This window comes from Gavialis gangeticus, unplaced genomic scaffold (assembly GCF_001723915.1).
Source record: "Gavialis gangeticus isolate Ggan-Ray unplaced genomic scaffold, GavGan_comp1, whole genome shotgun sequence".
Classification (NCBI taxonomy): Eukaryota; Metazoa; Chordata; order Crocodylia; family Gavialidae; genus Gavialis; species Gavialis gangeticus.
In genome coordinates this window covers 64,420,395-64,441,288 of record NW_017728994.1, presented here as the reverse complement: position 1 = coordinate 64,441,288, position 20,894 = coordinate 64,420,395, and the positions used below count along the sequence as shown (strand labels likewise).

Here is a 20,894-nt window from a genome sequence, read left to right as displayed (position 1 = left end):
CGGCCCGGCCCGGCGCGGCCCCGGGGGCAAGGGCTCGGCGAGAGCCGGCCGCGCAGGGCACTTCAGTGAAGCCGCCGGCCCCTTCCCCGGAGTCCCGCAGACTTCGCCCCTCAAAGCTGTGCTTCTCGCGGCCACCTGGCCACTGACTTGGGATGTGGCGTCCTTGTTCTATATAACGTGTGCACACGCACACCGGGAGTGTACACACGTATGATATGTGTGCACGCATGGCGTGTACACACACAGTTACATGCATGTGTGTGTGTATGTGTGTGTATATTTGTGTGTGTATGTGTATACACATACATATAGTGTGTCCATGCGTGTGTATACGCACACATACATACATATAGTGTCCGTGCGTGTGTATATGCACACACACACATATCGTGTGTCCATGTGTGTGTATATGCACACATACATACATATAGTGTGTCCATGCATGTGTATATGCACACACACACAGTGTGTCCATGCATGTGTATATGCACACACACACACATCGTGTGTCCGTGCGTGTGTATATACACACATACATACATATAGTGTGTCCATGCGTGTGTACACACACACATAGATATACACCCACTATAATACGGTTACTCGGTTATATATGATATATCCACGCCTGATGTATACGATTATATCGATGTGATATTATAATATAGTACATACTATGAATGAATGAAATATATGATGCGTTATAAGATACTGTTAATATGCCGTAAAAGAAGAGGAAGACGCCTCGTGACCATTCAATTGCCAAGTGGCCCTGCGTACCCCCGCTGTGAAACGCTGCTACTATAACGTGAGCTCCATGCTATGATCGCTTTTAAGCTGCTCTGCAACTCCTTCCTGCGGGGGAGGCTCAGAGGCTGCGTTGTCTGCAAGGGGGAAGCCTGATTTTTGGTGTCCTCCCTTGCCTTCCAAACAAAGATGCCTATGGGGGATCGGCAGTATTGATTTGGCTAACAGGCCCTCTACAAATTGCGGGCTCTCCAGACAAACAGCAATGGGAGGAGATTACAAGAACACCGAGCAGGGAATATAATTAATGCCACTGCTGAACAAGTACTACTTGTTTATGTGTGTTTTCTTTTTAAAAAAAAAAAAAAAAAAAAAGGGGAACTACAGCTTGGAGGAATTTGGTCCCATTCCCAACCCCGGCTGTTTCCCATAGTCAATTTGGCACAGAAATTTGGGCAGGTATGTGAGGAGGTGAAAATGGACTTGATGAGCGGGTGGCAAGGAGCGGGATCAATCATTGGAGGCTGACAACTCCTCCCCAAAGTGGAGGCTGAGAGGAGAGACAGAGTTCCCTTTCAAGGAGAAAAATAAACACTACGTGTGGCTTTCACTGAGTCTGAGACTCCAGGAGGGATTATGGTATTGTAGTCAGGAAGCCAGAATTGTGGAGGCCAAAAGCATGCTGGGGCTGTGTTCCCAACATTGAGATGGAGGTACATAATTACCCGGGATGGGGGGCTTTCCAAAGAATTGTCCACCAGCAACGGTGGCAATTAAAATCTGAAAAGAATTGGGTTTCGTGTCATAGGGGTCCCCTCTCTGCTTGGAGACGAGGAAGACTTGGACTGTGGAAAATGGCTGTAATTGGGTCTCATTGAATTCAGATAGAGGGACCCCAGAGCTGAGTTCAGCTTTGCTGTGAAGTAGGAAAGGCTTTGCTGCCTTTTGAATCCTTCCTTAAGACGGAGCATCTTCCAGCTGCTCCTGGAGAAACGGTGGTAATGGTCAGGTGTTCGGGGGGTTGGCAGGAGCCTCCTCTTGCTGCAGTGGAGGGTGGGCAGGGTGAAGGTCCACATTTTAAATTCATTTCAGAGGCTTCATATAGCCTAAAAACTTTGAGCCTTAAATACTTTTAAAGAGGGCCTGGAGTTTTTTTTGTGTGTGCAAATGTCATGTAGGTCTAATAAAAAATGTCATCTCTACCGCAAGTCCTGATTGCCTTTTCCTTTAGACCAGTACAGTTATTATCTGAATACCTGGAATTGAATTCAGCATTTTCACGTGTTATTTCTTGCCAGTGATGTCCCCTGGCTGTGATTAGAATTTGCATGGCCCTTGATTAGGGGAGGCTTTATGGGAATTTGTTAAGTTAGCTTCACACCCACCTCTTAATTAGGTGTTACATTGATTGGGCCAATGGGTACACTGAGGCACAGAGCTACGGGTTTCCTCAGGTCGTGTAGTGAGTGAAATGGCAAAACTGAAGAGTTGGAGCCCAGGTTTTCTTGCTCCTACCAGCGCTCACAGAGGCAGCCCTTATCAAACTGGCTGCAGTTCCACACTCCTGTCATTTTTTTAATAAATACAATAACTTTCAGCACCCTCTTCCATGAGCTGCTGTTGTTTTCTCTGAAGGCTTCATAGTGATGTGAGATGAGGGCAGTGGGAGAAGCCTGGGGCTTGAAATCTCACGTGATAAGAAAAAAACCCCCAAACCCTTCCAATGGCCTTTTAAAAATATTTGTTAATATTAAACATCTTTCTGTATTCTGTGCAGTATCCAAGGCTGAATACACTACAACAGAGCATTCACTCCTCAGCGCTAGGCACGGGAAGAGTTGTAGCTTAACACTTTTTTTTTCTCAGCTAGAATTTGAATGAGCTCTTTAGTACTAAGCAAATGAAAACTACATATTCTTTTGTCTGACTACCTGTGTTGCTGGATGTACTGTAGGTAGAGAATGAGCAGACTTTTTTTTTTAGATGTTTCCATTAAAAACCGAATGGGAATGTGGGTATGGGAAGGGGGAGAGAAAGAGGAGGAGGAGGAAGATAAGAAAGAAACTTTAGATTCCTCCTCCTCCCTTCATTACTACTGCCTTAGAAGTTTCAGCTGGGTCTTAATACAACTAAGATTAATCATTGACTAGGTCACACAGATCAGAATAATCGATGCATTTACTTGATTTATTCGTTCCCTGAGGTCTTTTGGTTTTTGAGGGGAAAAGAAGATTGTTTCTGGTCCAGTTGCTAAGCCAGTCGGTGGTGGTGTTTTGATTCACATCTGACATGCCATTGTAGTGATAGCCTAGTCCATTGTGGTAACTGCACGTTTCTTTGGCGCTCATGCTTTTTCCCAGTATGTTATTACTTTAAAAAGTGTTTTCTTCATGGTTTTAAATTGCTTGTTTTAAGCATTGTGAAAGAAACCTCCCCTAGGTCTGCAAAATGTCCACTGATTTAACAGATTGCGGTAAATCTGATTTTGCATGTAAACTAATAAAAATGGCAGCTGATGTTGCTGTATGATCTCTGGGAGGAGTGTAGTTCTATGGTAGTGTAAGAGTGATGATGTACCTGTGACGGTCTAGATAGCAACTGCAGGAGAGGCAAGGATTTCTTATTGGACCAACTGTGTAGTTGGGGTACATTCAAAAGCTTTCCCAACTTTAAGGAGACCTGAGGAAGAATGTCTTGCCATGTAATTCTATAGCAGTCTTTATTCAGATTTTTATATTCTAAAAAAGTTGGAATTAACAAGTGCAGCTGCAAAAACTGAACCCTTTTAATCGTCCAGGACCTGCAAACATTTAAATTGCAGGAAAGTTAATATAGAAGAATGTTGTTACATAGGAGAGCTGGAATCCCTCAGATAATATAAAATCATGAGACCCAGCTAACTGTAAACAATATTTCTCAACTTTGTGCTTTGTAGAAAAATCACTGGTTTATTTTAAAACTTAGCTGACCACACAACTGTCTGGGGGAGGGTCTGAGAAGCAATGCAAAATCCTCTAAATATTCAAATAATAGCAAGAATATAATGTGCATAAATCGTGGTATTTTGCAGCATTAAGAGTTAACGTGTCCACACATGTGTGTGCCTTTGTTTTTCTTACCAAGCTATATATTTTTCTGTGATTAAAATAGTTATCTAAACATGTGCTGAGAAACAGTTTTTTTGAAAACAAGGAGGCTTGCTTGTGCCTCAGGTGATGATGGAAGCTCGCTTACATTTTTCCTCTGTTTCTGAAGCTGTTAAACTGCCCCTCCCCAGCTCAGGTTTTGGGAAGCTTTTCAATTGATGTTCAAGATAATTTCACTGACGCTGCTAAATCTCTCTCCTCCCCGCAGCAGCAGCAGCAGTTCCGAGTGAGAAGGTGTTATCAAGGCTGAAGGCACAGCTTTCAGTCCATGCTTCTGTAGAGGAGTTCAGATGGGATTGAAGTCCACATGGAGATATGGAAAAGAACCAGGAACTTGCACTAAAAAGATGGTCAGCTGGGATTCGGCTTGCTTTATCTGCCTGGTGGTGGTCACCATGGCGGGACTTGCCCTAGCAAGACCATCATTCAATTTAGTTGTTGAAGATGCCACTTTGGAACCTGAAGGTAAGTCACCTAAGCAAGTTTCAGCTTCAAGAAGAGTTTATTTTCCAGATCTGAAGTACAGTCGGATTAGCTTAATAGCTATGATAAATGTAAATCGTCTGGCAAGTTTAGCTTAGAGTGATTTCATGTATTCTAAATTGTCTCGTGATTGCATGTCTTGCAACTCTTATGCAGGTGAGTTAACTCAATGACTTCACTGGAGCTATGTATAATGCTAACAAATTCTTGCACTGTGGAAGACCATACTGAATTTCTGTGCATCTGTTAAACATTGCTGTTTTAAAAAACAAACATTTTTTAGAAGCAGGTATCTCCTTAATTATGTCTCTTGACAGTTCTTCAGGTATTTAAACCTAAAATGTTTTTTCTAAATGCCATTTATTTTTCATCATTTTTGCTGACATTAATTCTGAAGATCATTCTTCTTAGAGGATTACTCCCTATTTTGGATATTACTGGTCTTTGCTAAACTTCCCTTGTTGCCTTTAGCTGCAGCACACTCATTGCAGGCCTGAGCTGTAACTTCTAAAGTACAGTGTTTATATCTAAGCAATGAAGATGCACCTTGGTTAATTCTAATCAATGCGAGAACTAATGGAAATGTTTCTGTGGATTTATATAAAACATGTTTTACTAAGAACTAATGTTTTGAGCCTAAACCTGTCAGACTTTTAGAAAGATCTTTGAGCCAGATGTCACCAAATTGCTTTATTTATTGCATTTTAAGATGGTGTTTTTAATTGTAATATGTTTCTGTATTTTAAAGATGGTTTTTATTATGTAGTACAGCACCCTCTCTGTCCCTCTAAGCAACTCAGTGGGGAATTGCCCTGTCAAAACAATCTTGTCAAAATAATTATGCATGGAACATTTCTAAGCTACAAGCTTTCTATAGGAAAAATGACTGTTACCTGTTTTACTGTTTATGTAGAAGAATACAGGTTTGATTTTACTTTACATGTGTTAACAGAAAGCATATTGGTTTCTGCTTATCATGGCTAGGTATAGGTTTTTCTCATTAGCAAATTTCTAGAATCCCTTCCATGTAAATTCCTATTGATGATAAAGGGATTGATTACTCGGGTATAAGGAACTCTTCCTACTGTCCATTCATGAAAAACGTTAATCGAGTATTATAATATTTGTAGTCTGTCATCAGTAGAGGTTATCAGTAGCAAAGTTATTCTCATATTACCGTCAGGATGTTGGGGAAAAAAAGCCAAATTCTCATCACTACTTAATGAACTTGTTTGTTAATAGCCCACCTGGTGTGTTTTTGATTTCTTGGGAGCCTAACAATAACAGGAATGATTCTGATTTCAGATCAGCAAGGCCTCATTGGTTTTAGGGTTGAAGCAGAAGGCATTTATGGTATTGCCAGGCAGACTGGCAGTAGTAGAGGGAGAAGATAAATATTATTCTTTCTCCAGGAAAGTGAAAAATGATTCTTCTGACTGTGATTTGATAATCATGATTATTTTTAAAAGTACAAGTTTAAAAGACATCACCTCCAAAATCAATATCCAATTAATGGAATCTATATCTTGCTAGAGTGTAAATTATAGAAAGGGAAACTTCCTCCCTGGGCAGAAATGTTACTTGAAACAGTTTCAGATGTGAGAGCACTGAATCATCATCAGCAAAGAGAAAACAGGGTTCCAAATTAATGGCATAAAGAGTTTTTATGTTGTAGAATAGAGGGAATTGCGGGATTTGGGAAATAACCTCCTTTATGTATTTTATTAAACTTGAAACACACCAAGTTTTTGACACAATCATCCTCAGTGGGCTCCATCACTGCTCCCACATCTCCTCCTCCCCCAGTGTCCCTCTGCCAAAAAAATCTTCACAGCAGAAGTTGACTTTTTTTTTAAGACCCAATATCTTCCTGAATACATTTTTAGGGATAGATCCTTAACTGGTGAGAGTTGGACATAGTGTCATGTATCAAAATCAGTGGAGCTGGGAGAGTATATCAGCTGAGGAAGTCAGTGGAACAGTCACCATTAACATAAGTTGATGACCTGTCCCTTTGCCATAATGTAGGAGCCCTGATATTTTCTTTTTGGGGGGTGGTGGTGGGCTGTTTTGATGTGTTTTATTCTTTTTTTACTGCTCTTTTATTACAATCTTAAGAGCACTCAAAAATGTTGTAGATACTTTACACAACATAAAACAATCCCTGCCTTGAAGATTTTACGAGCTAAGATATCTCACGCACTTAGATGTATGGTTTTTTATTCATTTAAATTGTAAAACAAAACCTTTTAATGGTAGCATGGTAAGGAAGGGCTGGGAGGGCTGCAAAGAAGCCATTCTGGTTTTTTGGCTAAATATGCCTTTAGGAACCTTTGCAAACATGTTGTGTACAATGCCTGGTTCAATAGCTACTTTAGCACAGGGAATATTTATCCAGGACAGCAGTCACCTTCATAGGTTTATATATAGTCTGTATAACAAGTGCGAGGCATCCAAGTATTTGTTCTTTTTTTGAAGTAAATTGAGTCATTTGATGCTGATCTTAGTCTGGATTTGTAAAACAAGTGACTTACTGGAGACCAGCATTGGATCTGTGGCCATTAGGCACTACTGCAAAATGTGTTTAAAAATACTCAGGAGACTACATGTATGGTAAGAAAACCATTGTGTATTGTGGCATCAGGTTTGGTGCTATGCTTACTTAGAGAGTGGTATTGTGCAGAATCATAGGGCACTGACAGATGTGACAGTGACAGTGACAGAAGTGACAGTTTGTTGCACAATCGGCTCTTGAAAGTGCTCTGTGGCTGTGTACTGACAGAAGTGCACAGTTGTGGAGTTCTTTAAAAATGCCCGGTCCAGTGACAGTCTGAACCTTCATTATATGAGGTTTCAGATGAAAGTGCTCCAAAGCAGAGCGCCTTCATTAACTTCTGTCAGCCTGGGGGTTGAGAATGGGGGAGGAGGAAGGGAGTGGAGGGAGCTCGTCCTGTGGGTTGCCCAACTAGCATTGGAGTGTGGGGCAGGTGGATTGGAGCTTTTCCCTGAGGCTGGGGGAGCGGGGTACAATCCACTTCTCCCACCCTCCAGGTCCCACCCTCCAGTGCTGGCTGGGCAACCCCCAGAACGAGCTCCCTTGGCTCCCTTCCCTGTTCCCATTCTGAAGACAGCACCAGGGCTTGGAAGGAGGGGAGGCAGGGCTAGGGCGAGAGTGGCTACAACAACGTAGCCGCTCTAAGCTACAGCTCATCTCTCAATCCCCAGGACTCAACAGTGAACATCTCTTGGGTCCCATAGTGCTAGTGGTTTGGTTTGCTACCATGACTTGTCCTATAAGAACTATCCATTAGCAGACGTAGCAGGAAGAGGAGTTTATAGACTCAGTTTTAATGCTGCAGATTTATACCTAGCCCTAGATGTTCCATTTTTGACTGTCTTTGGAGAAGGAAGAATAAAATAATTTCCTCTTTTGTGTTATTGCAATCTTCAGTAAGTGCTTATTCAACCATAGGGTGGAGCCTTGTTTTCCCTGGATGTCCACTCTAATGCAATTCTTTGATTATAGCCAACCCTTAAAATATGGAGGGCTTTTCACTGTATGCGTAGACCGAAGGGTTACTTTGTCAACTGAATAATTAGTTTGGACACACACTTGACCTTCTTTTGCCCCATTTGTCTGTGCTAAATCTAGAAGGCTAACTAGAACCCTCTACATAGTGGCTTGCTACTTTGTCCTGTGCTTCGTTCACAGACTTGCACCCTTTCCCCTTCCAATCTAATCTAAGGTCCCTGAAATGGGCAATCTAATGCTGCACCCTATAAAAACGCAACCATTTAAAATTAGTCCTAAATGTGTATTCATTAGTTTTAAAAGGAGCAACAGGTTATGTAAGCTGTTCAAGTGGGTGCTGTCTATTTACACACATGCACAAGTGTCACTTGATATTTAATTCAGTAACAGCTATTCAAGGAGGTAAATAAAAGCTTGTTCAATTAAATACCGAGGGCAATTCGTTAATATTTGTAAAACATTTCATAATCCATGGACAAAGAGCTGTGTTTAAAGGTTAATGTCACGTGATTATCAAAATCTAGTCATGCCTTCAATCATATACACAATCTAGTCAAAGAAAGAGTTCTGTTAATCCCAGCTCACCGGCCTGAAATGTCTTGTGAGCTATGTATTTGCAGTTGGTCATGACCTAGTTGTGACTCCCACTCTCATTTTATAATTGCTAGGGGGCTTGAAGCACCAGAATCCTTCTTTCAGCTCCCCTAAAAATAGAGCAAAGGAAATAGATGGGGATTCCTATACATTCCTTTACTAAGTGGTTATTGAACAAGCCAGCAGTCTCGCTGAAGCTGCTATTTCATTGCCACTTTTAGATCTTTGAAGCAGTGGTTGTAAAATTCTTCTCTGAGCAGTATTAAAACTCAAAGAAACTTAATTGAACTGCTACAAAGATTTTTTTGCTGTCCACCAGGAAGAGAAAATTCACATCAGTTGTCATGATGAGGGATGTCAATGCAATGTATTCCCATTTGGCTTGCACTCTTTGTAAAAGGGAAGGCACTGTAGGTTATCAGAATGAAAGCTTTTTGGTTTGGTCTAATTTTGAGCCATTTGCAGTCAAGGTTTTGGACCTCGAGGTTTTGTTAATGTTGAAGGCTTAAACTGGTAGCAGAAGTTATGGGTTTTTTTGATCATGGCTTCAAAAGGGTTGAATGCTGAAGTTAGAAAAATTTAAGCTGAAATGAGGATGAAAAATGTTTTAACAATGAGGGTTTAACCACTGGAACTGATTAAGAAGGCACATAGTAAATTGTCCAGCAAAATAGTTGGATGTCTTTTTAGTGCAATCATAAGTCTTTAGCCCAGTGTAAAGAACTAGTGAGTGAAGTTCTGTGAGGTTATGGAAGAGGACTATCTGGATGATCATAAGGGATCAATTTGAGTTAAGAATCTATAAGCATTTAGCTTGAGCAAGGCTTAAATCTACAGGCTGTTGTTAACGGTGTATGTAATATGTGCACGTTTTATTATGATTACTGTTATAAAGATCAGCTGTAAAGAGATATTATAACTTTAACACATCTGCTCTTTTCACTTGCGTGAAAATATCAGAAGAAATTACACAATTGTGGATGTCTTGCCACATTTTAAATTCCAATCTAGTTTATATATAAACTTCTGGCTCTTTTTTTCCCAAACTTGTCAAGTTCTATTTGTTTAACTACTTGTATGTCTTAAAATAGAAAATAAAACTCATTATTTACAGTTTTCAAAATTTTCAAAATAGTTACTCCTGGGCAGAGAACTTTATAACTAAATTTCAGCCTGTAGTAACATTTTACTGGCAAGTAACAAACTCATGAAAACTGAAATTTGCTGCTTACATTTACTGTGAAAATATTTACACAGGTGTATCTGTGTCAGGTTATAGTATATACAAGACAACAAGGTATTTTAGCAGAGAAATAATAAATAGAGTAGCCCTTAACAAATAGCTTTCTATATCCAGCTTTCCAACTGCAGTAGGAATAATTTGATCTCCTTCCTTTTATGCAAATAAACATAGAGATTAATATTTTCCTAAAATAAATATTTAGCTTGGAAATAGATGGAGATGTGAAGATGATTGTTAACTGTACATTCTCTGTATTGTTAGGAGAGTAAACTTCCTCCTGGGGAATCACAGATTTTTAGGAGTTAAAAATTTTTGAAAGGCTTCAAGTTTTAAATTGTGGGAATCTTCCTTGGAAGCTGTAAATCTCCCTATGTGAGATCAGCTATTCAAAAGAGGCAGCACCGACTCAGGCAAGTTAGACTGTCTCCATATTCAAAGTTGGAATGGGTTAAATGAAAGAGATTATTTTAAAATCAGTTTATAAAATCTTTATGTAACCTACATGTAGCGACTTTCAATTTGGTTTCATATGAAAAATATATGTTTATTTGGCCAACTATGATTTTTTTTACTGCATTAAACTAAATCAGTGTAGGTGTGACCTTAAACCAATTGAAGTCCATGAAAAGATTCTTATTCAGTGGGCTCTGGTGCTAATATTTAAAGTATGTGTTAATTAAAAATAATTAATACTGCCTATGTGATCTTTTCATCAATTGCATTAATTGCTTTTTAAAACTCCTCTGAAGTTAAAACTTTGAATGTGGACAAGGCATAAATAAAGATCCAAGTTTCAAACCCAGCACATCCCATCATGGCGGTCAAATGCGTACTCAGTAAGTTGAGCTTGCCTGAAAACACCACTCTGTTTCAGTTGGAATATATATCATACCATTGAACTATTCTGTGCATTTAATATTACATGAAGATTAGGTACAGATATTACCCTCATTGCACGTTAAGCGCACGTGGAAAGCGTTTTACAGCTGTAACAGAACAGACATTCATAGCTCACAAAGCACTCTTAAGTTAACCCTGAATGGATGAAGTATCAAATTAAAGTGCTTTAGGTTAGAGTGCTTTATTGAACGTCTGTACCACATCCCATTGTGAGTCAAGGTAGGTTGCATTCCCCTGGAATGTGACCTCGGCAAGTGCCAAGCTGCCTCGGCCGGTGTTCGTCTGCTCTGGGTGAGCACCAGCCCAGACTCCTTGACAGGCTGTTCTGTTCTGACTCCATTTTGAACACTCCTCTTTGTATGGCGAGGCAGGGGGTGGGGGATTGGAGCCCCTGTTCCATGCAGGCCCCACTCAGATTGCTGGGTCAGGTCTTGGGTGGGGAGGGGGAAGGCCAGGCTTGGTCTGTGCAGCAGGGGGGCTCTCTTCTCTCTGCACCCCTGCACCAGCCTCTTGACATGGGGCTGCCCAGCCCAGCCCAGCCCAGCTTTTCCCTGCACCAGAACCTGCTGGGGAAAAGGGAGCCCCCTGCTGTGTGGACCCAGCTCACCCCCCCCCGCCCAAGACCTGACCCAGCAATCTGGGGGGCCCATGTGGCATGCCCCCCAGCTGCTGATGACAGTTTGCTGGGGGGGCAGGACTATGGGGAGGGGCCACTCCAGCAGCCTCCTGGGTGTCATGTGAGAGCTTCCCCAAGCTGCTGGCTGTGGCCAGTATGGGCAGGGTTCGATCTCCTTCCACCAAACATCTAACGTCTGCTCTAATTTATAGTGCTTTAAGTAAAGTGTGATAGAGCTCTTCCACCAGGTGCTTTCTGAATGTCTGTACTTAGCCTAAGTGCTTGCAGCTTAGGGCCTTAATTTGGAAAGTGAGAATTGCAAAATTATATGCTGCCTAACATTAAGAATGGGGGGATTCTGTCAATTTTTCACTGTGAAAGATGATAATACATCACTCGCATTTTAACCACACTTCTCCTAAACCCCTTTAGGAAAGAACGTCTTAATTTAGGGCCTAGTTTTTGCTGGGAATAGCTTCTAATGTCACAGTACTCTCATTGACTAAGCATTTAAAGGAATGGGCTCTTTTTTTTTCTTCCACTAAACAGTAGCTATATTAAGGGATGTTTGCGAGGGGTACACTGAGTGGGACACACTAACTGACTACAGCAATTCGTCCTTCAACCATCATACACGCTTTATTTTAATTGCTTTTCTAAATGATTATTGAGATCCATTAGTAACTTTAGGGAAGCCCTGAAAACCTGGGAGTTTTGAAATTTGACCTGCTTTAATTTCCTTCATCACATGTGTTCAGAAACCCCATATAATTATTAATGCTTTTCTTTCCTTTTCCCAAAGCCAGTGGTTTACTACAGTTCTGACTGCTAAATGATTTCTCACCATCTAACTTAGTATTCAATAAGAAACTTTGCAGTGACAAGTCAGTATGTTCATATAACAGAGAAAAATACTTTTGGCAAAGAAACAGGTTCTGCTTGACTGCTAAGACACAGGATGTAGTGAAATACATTATAGTACAGGGGTCGGCAACATTTTAGGACAGAGTGCCAAAAACACCTGCAAACTTGGCCTGTAAGAAGTTGGTGTGCCAGGAGCGGGTGGCAGGGGAGCTGTGAGGGGCCCAATCCTTGTTGTGGCAGTGCAGCCCTGGGCCGTTCCCTGCCATCTGCCCCAAGGTGCATGTGCCAAGCAAAATGCCTTTGCGTGCCACACTGGCACCCGTGCCAGTGTGGGGTTGCCTACCCCGCTATAGTATTTTACATGGTAAATTTTTGTGATGCAGAGAGAACCAATTTGGTTATATTGTCTATAAAATGATGGACAGAGGTTTCTGTTTTGCTCGTGGAAGGTTGGTGGAAAGGCAGCAGAAAGAAGGACCTTGTGCTTATATGGGACTTGTGCTTGTTTGTGATTTTTCTTATTCAGTGTCCACATTGCAATGCTTAATTAAAGGAAAGCAATTTAATTTACGGTGCTTAATGATACTTTAATGCTGCTTGAGGCCACTCGGATTGTGTTGAGAAATCCTTTTACATCTATGCTTATATTTCGAGCAGCTCTTGAACACAGTTCTGGTTAAAAAGTAGGGAAGAATCTTGCTTAGGTTCTGGATCACCAGTGTGCCCATAGGTAGGTTACACAAGTATTTGATGATCTTCACTCATCACTGAAGTACAGACCTTTCTTTTGTATGTGCAGGTGATATACACAGCTTCTTACATTAGCAACTCAGAAAAACTGGAGCAGTTTTCCATTTATATTTCCAGCCTTCTAGGAGACGTTGCTGGAATAAGAAATGGTTGATATTTATTTATGTTAAAGAAACACTTGTGGTTTTTGCATGATTCTGGATAATCAGGTTGTGCAGATAACTAGCCTAGGTAAATGCTCATCTTGTTCTACTGGTCCTCCCTACTCCTGGGATCCATTTTGTGTCATTCTTACTGCTCTGAAATTAGGTCTTATTTGAGAGCTACACAGACTTAGTCCTGCAAACTGTATCAGGCTTTGCATAGGTGAAGGGGTCTGACCATACATAGCACATGGCTCTATGTTCTCTAGAGCAGGGCCTGTGTCTTGCTGTGTGTTAATACAGTTTTTGGCACTGTGAGGCCCTAAGTATCGCATGTATACTAATAACGTTATTTATAAAAGTGGGAGAATGGTTTGGTTTCAGTCATGATTAACCAAAGTGGTTAAACTTAACTAGGAGCCTGTGTATTGGGAAACTGAATACTTGGAAGACTCAACCCACCTTTGACTAAAAAAGAGAAGAGGCTCAGGTGATGAGTCTTTAGCTGATATTTAGCGCTGATATCTGGAGAAATGTCATTCAAGTGAATGAGTTGCATTTAGGTCAGAATTTAGCCCAGCAGTTTTGAACAGTATGTCAGACTGGGTAGACTAAATAGTGTTAGTAATTAAATGCACTTTCAATGTGATGATCTGTTCAAAATATTTGGGGCAGACTAAAATGAGAGGATAGCCCATCCATTTAAGTAGAGAATTACAGTAACATGGGTTTTTTTTTTTTAAGTGTAAGGTTTTGAAAAGATTCTGAAGGAGTTATTGGCACCCAATTCTAGTGATTTGTGTAAATCCCACCTCAGGCATTGAAGAGAGATTATTTTGCAGAGAAAATAGTGCCTAGGCAGAGTAGGATGTCTGGATGAGCTGGTAAAAATTAAGTGTATTCCTATACTCATGTAAATAGAAGATCTCACACACAAATGTCTTGTTAACGGAGAACCTGAGTAGGGGCCTTGTGGGACCAGAGATAACACTTAACGTGACATCATGCAATGTCTAATCATAAAATAGGAAACTATCCCCATTGTCTCTTCATAGTGATGATTCCAACTACTGCCTCGAGTAAGACTGGAAGAAAGGTTTAATTCCATTTATATACATATTATGAAATGGGAGATGGAGGTGTCTTCCTCAGTCTTTCAGTTGGAAATGGAGGATAAAAACGAAGCTGCAATTTGGAACGTGTTGTCGGCTGGCTGAGATGTTACATAATATTTTGGATGCTTAATCAAATAGACCCACCCTTCCTGTCTCCCCTTCCCTGCTTTCCCCCAGTCATGTCTCTTGCACCGTGTTTCTCAAGTGAACAAGTAGGAGCAGGTGGCTAAATCATTTATGGGTCATGCACAAAACATTCCACGTAGGAGCAGTAGAGAATTGTTTGGCTGCTCTGCGTATCTTTTCCTTTCTTCCCAAGATGCATGCATTTCATTTAAAACAAATTGTTGCACTCCTGATTGTAGAAAGGGTTGAGGTCCTCTTGTACTGTTGCATTTTGTATGGTGTACAAGGCCCTACTATAATAAACTTCAAATTTTGTTCAGCTTTTATGGAATTGCTTTACTGGATGTGTTAAATTTGTTTGTAGTCTCCAGCTGTATGTTGCCGGCAGGGAGGCTAACAACCTACTACTCTGCCCAACTGGTAAAAGGGCTTCAAATACCCAAAGAGATGCTTTTCAGCCATCAGAACAGTCCCTGTAATAGTCCTGGTATGTAGGATTTCTTAGTAGAAGATCTATGAAGTCCAAGGACCTGCTGGTCCACACTGCTTCCACAACCCTGCATCTTCCAAAGCCTACAGGAGGGGGCGCAGTGCTGTGTGCATCCCCTACACATTGCCCCTGCTAAGTACAGACATTCAACAAGCCTGAGCCTGAATTGATTCAATCGTTGCAGGTTAGGGTAGCCTGTGTAACCTTTGCAAGTGAATAGATGTTCACTTTTGATTCCAGAAAAGCAGCCACATGCCTGTAGTGGCTCAGGCTAGAAACCGGGGGTTGCTATAGTGAGCCTCCCTTCTGTTCCACAGCAGCTGCAGGCTGGAGGAAAGCTGACTTGGGGGGTGGCATGGCCAGGCCCTGGCAAGATGCTGAGTATCTTGGCCTGCAGAGACCCCAGCCAGGGTGTGCCTGGAGAGGGAAGGGGGAAGCAGCCCTTGCCAGGTTTGTCCCCAAGTTGGGGGTGGCATGGCCAGACACTGGCCAGGGCAGTGGCTCAGGTGAAGTGGGGGAGGGAGTGGGATTAAATTCCTCATCTCCTCTCTCTCCCACTGGCATGGAGACCCCAGCTGGAGTCTGCCTGGTTTTCCCCCCACCCTCCCCCACCCCTCTGCTGGGTGTTCATGCAACAGGGGGCATGGCTGGAGCCAGCCCAGGCAGCTGCTGTTAATCCCCCTGCCTTTTCTCTCCCCTCCCCACCCCCGTTTGCCTGAGGCTGCTGCCCAGGTGGGCTCTGGCCATGCCCCCTGCTGCTAGAGTGGCGAGCAGGGGGAGAAGCTGGGCAGACCTGGGCTGGAGTCCCATGTGGGTGGGAGAGGGGAGGCAGAGGGATTTAATCTCCCTCCCGCCCCTTGAGCCTGCTGGCCCATGCCCCCTCCACTTCAGCAGGGAAAAGTCTAGCTGGGGCTGTCAGCCAGCCTTCGCTGCTCTGGCTAGAGAACAGAGAGGCAGGGTCAACCCTACTCTGCTCAAGCAGACAGTCCAGCCCAGCCCAGCCTAGGACTGCAAAGCATGCTGGGATGATGGAGGACTCTGATTTAACTTGAACTAGGAAGGGGTCTGGGACAGAAGTTCCATAAATCAGTTTGACCTGAATCAATTCAACCAGGTTTCTGTTAAACCAGTTTTTGAAAACTTAAATCAGTTTATGTCTATCTTCTGTCCCTAGCCATATACTTCAAAGAGCTATGAAGTCACCATGCATGCTCTTTTTGTTTCCTTGGTCAGGGGAAAGTTTTTTTTTTAAATTTTTCTTTCCCTCCTCCAGTGCGACCAAAAGCATGACTCTCACACATTATGAATACGGGTGCTTGGTTATCAGATCATTTCCAAAAACTGCAGTTGGTTGTTTAAACGCTCTGTTCTACCAGGCATGATCCATATCCTGGTACCGCTAGCCAAGATTCAATATTGCTGAGAGTAGTTACTTACCTACAGGAAAATGCAGCATTAGCACTTTTTTATTAATAACAATTTTCCAGCCAGTATTATTTGAGGTAGAGAGTGTCGCATAGATTCATTTTTTGTGAAGTTTCCCTCCTTTCAACTGATGGAACTCTTTACTATTCCCTCAGAATTATTCTTTGATGCTTAGGAAAACAAGTCAGGAGTGTAATATTTTCCCTTTCTCATGATGACATTGGCAAGTATTTCTTCTGAAGGAGATTAATTTTTTTCCACTGTGTTAATATATGTAGTATGTGGTAGAAGATGACATGTTCCTGTATGCCCATACTGTAACTATTTGCTGTTGCTGTAAATTATGTACTCATTAGGTTCTGGGTGTGTAGGATATAGGTTAATTTATCATCTTCTGCAAATTTTGACTTGTAAGGCAAAATAATTCTCTCTCTCTCTCTTTTTTTATATATATAAGTATTTTTTTTCTCATCCTACTGTTTTCATCTTACCTCATCTGTTGATAAATCATCAGATGAAGTACACACTTCCTTTCAGAATAAGGATAGTAGCATTAAGGAAGATGTAAGGGGAAAATATCCTTCAATATATTTGGGAGTCTGCCTTCTAACACTTTGTAAAAGTTTCTGTGTTTTGAAGTACAGCAGCGCATGTAATTTTGTGCAGCAGCCTCCATAAAAGATTGAGCAAGAACTAGACTTTGTGAGGCTTTTCTGCCTGTAATTATTGTAGTTAAGTGCAGTTTCCATTTTTTGTTGCTGTTTCTTTGGCAAACGTTTAAAAAAAGGATAATTCTTCTGATGATTTGATATTTGTAGAGAAAATAATGGTGCGCGCTTTTGACAGCAGAGAGGTGTTTGTGTTCCCAGACGATGCTTATAAGGGATTGAGATGTGAAGTATTGCATCAGAACAGCAGGAGGCATCTTAGTTATGCCTGATGGGGCATTTGGAAGAGATTGGGATATAAATGAGGAGTAGATGGTTGAAATTCAATAGATAAAGCTGAAAGGATTCTGGTAGTTTTGGGGAAAGTAAGTGAATATAATATGCCCAATCTTCCTTCTCTTTACATGGGGTCTGCTCACTCTTTGTGACCTGTGTTTGAAGTCTAAGGTGCAGGTGAGTCCCTGGGTTATGTTGGATGATCAGAAGGCAGCAATGATTGGAAATGCCCTGTTTCTTCTGTGACTGTTCCTTTTGGATGTCGAATTTTCTACTTTAAGCCATGACAGGGCATGTTTTGACAGGACACAGTTGGGTCATGCTGGAAATCAGTCCATCAGGTTGGTAGATTCAGCAGTGGCCACCTTTGGTAAATGTTACTTTCCTGGGTGGATGGCAGGATATGGCACCCAAACTCTTTTATCTATAGTGGCTGTCAGTTGATGCCCCCCACCCCCCTGCAGGGAGCTCCAGCTGAGCAGGGAGGCATGCTCTCGCACCCTGCAGCTTCTGGCCTGGGCCACTGCATGTGGCTGCATTTCCAGAATCAAAAGTGAATGTCTGTTCACTTGCTTATTGGTTCAATCTGCACAGCTTAGACTAACCCGCAAAGATTGAATTGATTCAGCCTCAGACTACTTGATTGTGTACATAGCCTAGTTGTTTGGAGAGCAAGAAGCCTTTTGGGGGAAATGGTTTTTTCCGAGTCTTGTGGATATCTTTGAGGTTAGGTGTTAGCTATTTGGCTCTGTAATTTAGTATCTGAGGTACCTACAGTTTTAAGACATCCATCTTTTCATTAATATTAGCATTATTCTCAATTTGTGAAAATAAATTAAGAAAAAATGTTAATCTTTTAAAAGTGGTATCCTTAAATAGAAAAACACTTAGGAATACAGTCAAGCATCTTACAGTTATGTAAAATAAAACTTTAGAAACGTTCACAGTCCTCACATCTGGCCATTTGGTTCTTAAGGAAAGAGGGTTTCTATTTACTCTGTCTGTTCTGGATGGTTGGATGGTGTAAGTCAGTGAAATAGCTTGCTGTGGTACCCTGGGGTGCCTTGAGATCCTTTCAAGGGTGCTGTGCAATGTTAATACTAGTAGGTGGGTAAACACGATTTACAAGATAAACCCAGAGATTTCACATAGTGTGAAAAACATTCTGACCTGTTGTCTTTCTGAGTTCTTTGCAACAGTAGGATAATTTTTAATTTTTAAAAAATTAATTACATAATTTTAAAAGCAGAATTTTAATATAAATAGCCTTATGCCAGAACTTCCTCTCGCACAAAAATATGTATCAGTTTCTGATGAAGAAGTGGGCATGATGAGGTCTGTGGCCATAAAAATAGGAAAAAATTAAGAGTTGCAGCCCTGATAGGTTTCCTTTTTCACTTAAAAACTAAATTAAGCACAAGCTCTTATTTTAATCTAATCCCACCCACATTTTTGACTATGTGAACGAATGAAAACTAAGAGCTGGCATTTTGTGAGAGGTGCGTTGAGCCAAAAAAGGTTGCAAACCACTGGCATAAACCATGCTGACAGACTCAGTGAGGTGAAGGAGAAACCCCAGTCTGTCTGTTTAATGTTTATCTCTCGACAGGCCCAGTTTTGCGAGGCAGTGTTGTACGGTACCTCCACCTCTGAAATCATAAATATGCTTAAATGAAGACATTGCTTTCATCTCTGGCATCAAATACTGTTGTAACTAAGGGTAGACGGTTTGTGCTAACGTACAGGAGAAGGGAATTTTTTCAAGAATTAAAAATGTTAACAGAACTGAACACACACATTTTTTAAAGCAAAAAGACATGTTTGTCACATTGCTTAATGCACCTCTGGAGCTGCCCTGATATGGTAGTGGTAAGACTGACGCAAGACCCTGACTAGGAGAGAAATACTGACATAACCGTGTCTGCCTTGCCAAGCTGGTTACAGTAAACGGGCAATTAGCAAACTTGCTGTTACAGACCAAATTTGGCCTCAAAGATGCAGAGCTGTGGAGGAGGGAGTTCGTAAGGCTTGCTGCTCCAGGGGGGGAGAGAAACATAGCTGCTATGTCACCATTTGCAAATTTGGCCAGTTTTGTGTGAGGGTAATGGTTTGTGGCCCTGCCTCGCCCCCATAACCCTGCCTGGGACCTCTAATATCTAGTACTCTGAAGCACCCCTTATCTGTGGAGAAACAAAAGGCTACAGTTGAAGCAAATCCCATCAAAGAGGCATGGGAGAAACCAGGTATATGAGCAGCTTCATCTGCCTTGCAAATTCCCATTAGGTGGGATTTGGGGAAAAGCCACAATGTGAGCTGAAGGGCTCACTTTAACTAGGTTGGGCAACATTGTGTGAGTGCAACTTTTGGCCCTATTTTCTTGGCCATCAATCTCATCTGAATGTAAAAATGTTTATTGACTGGGTACTGGGTGCTGAGTGCTGGGGAGGGGTTAATTTGGTCAAGTAAGGTAGCTTAGAGGTTGGCTGGAACCTTTAACAGTTTAAACTTGCAGACCTTTCGCTGTGAAACTCTTGGACAGGATAATGCTTCGATATCCCACCTGTTCTCTGTTTGTATTTGGGCACTATTTCAAAACTCACATTGGAAAAGTTTACAGGCAAACGTTATAAAAAGTGACAGTCTTAAGTGCTGCTATATTCTAGTTTGGCAACACAAAGCCTTACCTGAAATAACTCACTATTTCCAAACATTACTTTATTATTTCATGACAACCCTCGATGCTGTTATCTTTCTGCAGATGATGTTCATAATAAGAGAGAGATGCATGAGGTCCAGCTCAATATTTGAGCAGTCTGTTATTTCCCTGGTTTACTAGTCATTTTCCTTTTAAAGCTGTTGTTAAAATTGGACTTTTATTTTTGTGTTGACAGATTCCATCTATATTTTATATTAGTAATTGCAAAAGGACCATAGCTAGGGATGGATTCCAAATATGGTTTATCTTTGATCACAGCATGAGCAATCTACTGGATCCAGAAATTTCTGTCCATTTGCTTTTGGGGCTATTAAGTAAAAGCCCCATTTAATAAAGGGAAGGGAGGTTGAAGAATGCTATCTTTACCCAAGCTGGTATTTTAAAAATGTATATAAAGTCAGTTTTAAAGACCTCTGTGAATTGTTGGCACAGAATAAACTGTAAAAGAAATTTATTTCTGCTAGTACTGTGCAGTGGGACCTTCACAGCAAACTCTTTGAATCCTTTAAAGTATACGGGTTTACTGTTCGTTTTTAAATTTCACACATTTTCTTTTTTTGGGGAAGGGCGTGAGGCTTTTAGATGCAGGTGGTGGTATTTATTTTCTTATATTAACCCTTTATTGATATAAAACACATGGAGAAATAACTTGTGCTCCATCAAGAGCTTTTTTAACCACAATATCTGGCACACAGCACAACTCCAAATTCAAAATCAGAATAGTACTATATGATTTGATGAATTGTTAATGTTTCTAAAAATGCTATCTCAAAGGTCTTGCCTAGAAAACTCTGTACTAAACTAAGCTGCATTTTATTTTACAAAAATCTTGTTATGGGAGTGCCAAAAGTGGAGGCAAAGTTGTGGTGAGGAACATTTTGTGCTCGGAAAAAATTGTGAAGGATGTTGGGCTTGCTTTCATGGAGGAAAGTCCGGTGGACCCTTTTGTCCTTAGTTCAGGCAAACTCCCCATGGAAATCCATGGATTTACACCTCTCTAAAATATGTGTAAGGCAGAGGAGAATTATGACCCATAGGCTTTAAGTCTTCTGGTATAGTA

The 20,894-nt window shown here is 41.3% G+C and overlaps 1 protein-coding gene across 8 annotated transcripts in view; it reads left to right on the top strand.

The window, feature by feature from the left end:
• The first annotated feature begins 4,104 nt into the window (after positions 1–4,104).
• The window catches only part of FGFR2 (fibroblast growth factor receptor 2), a 109,876-nt gene continuing 93,086 nt past the window's right edge, over positions 4,105–20,894 (top strand). For all 8 annotated transcript variants that reach the window (XM_019502929.1, XM_019502928.1, XM_019502925.1 and 5 more), the window contains exon 1: positions 4,105–4,358. In XM_019502929.1, coding sequence (XP_019358474.1) covers positions 4,184–4,358 — 175 coding nt within the window. In that variant the 5' untranslated portion in view covers positions 4,105–4,183. The remainder of the gene's footprint in view (positions 4,359–20,894) is intronic.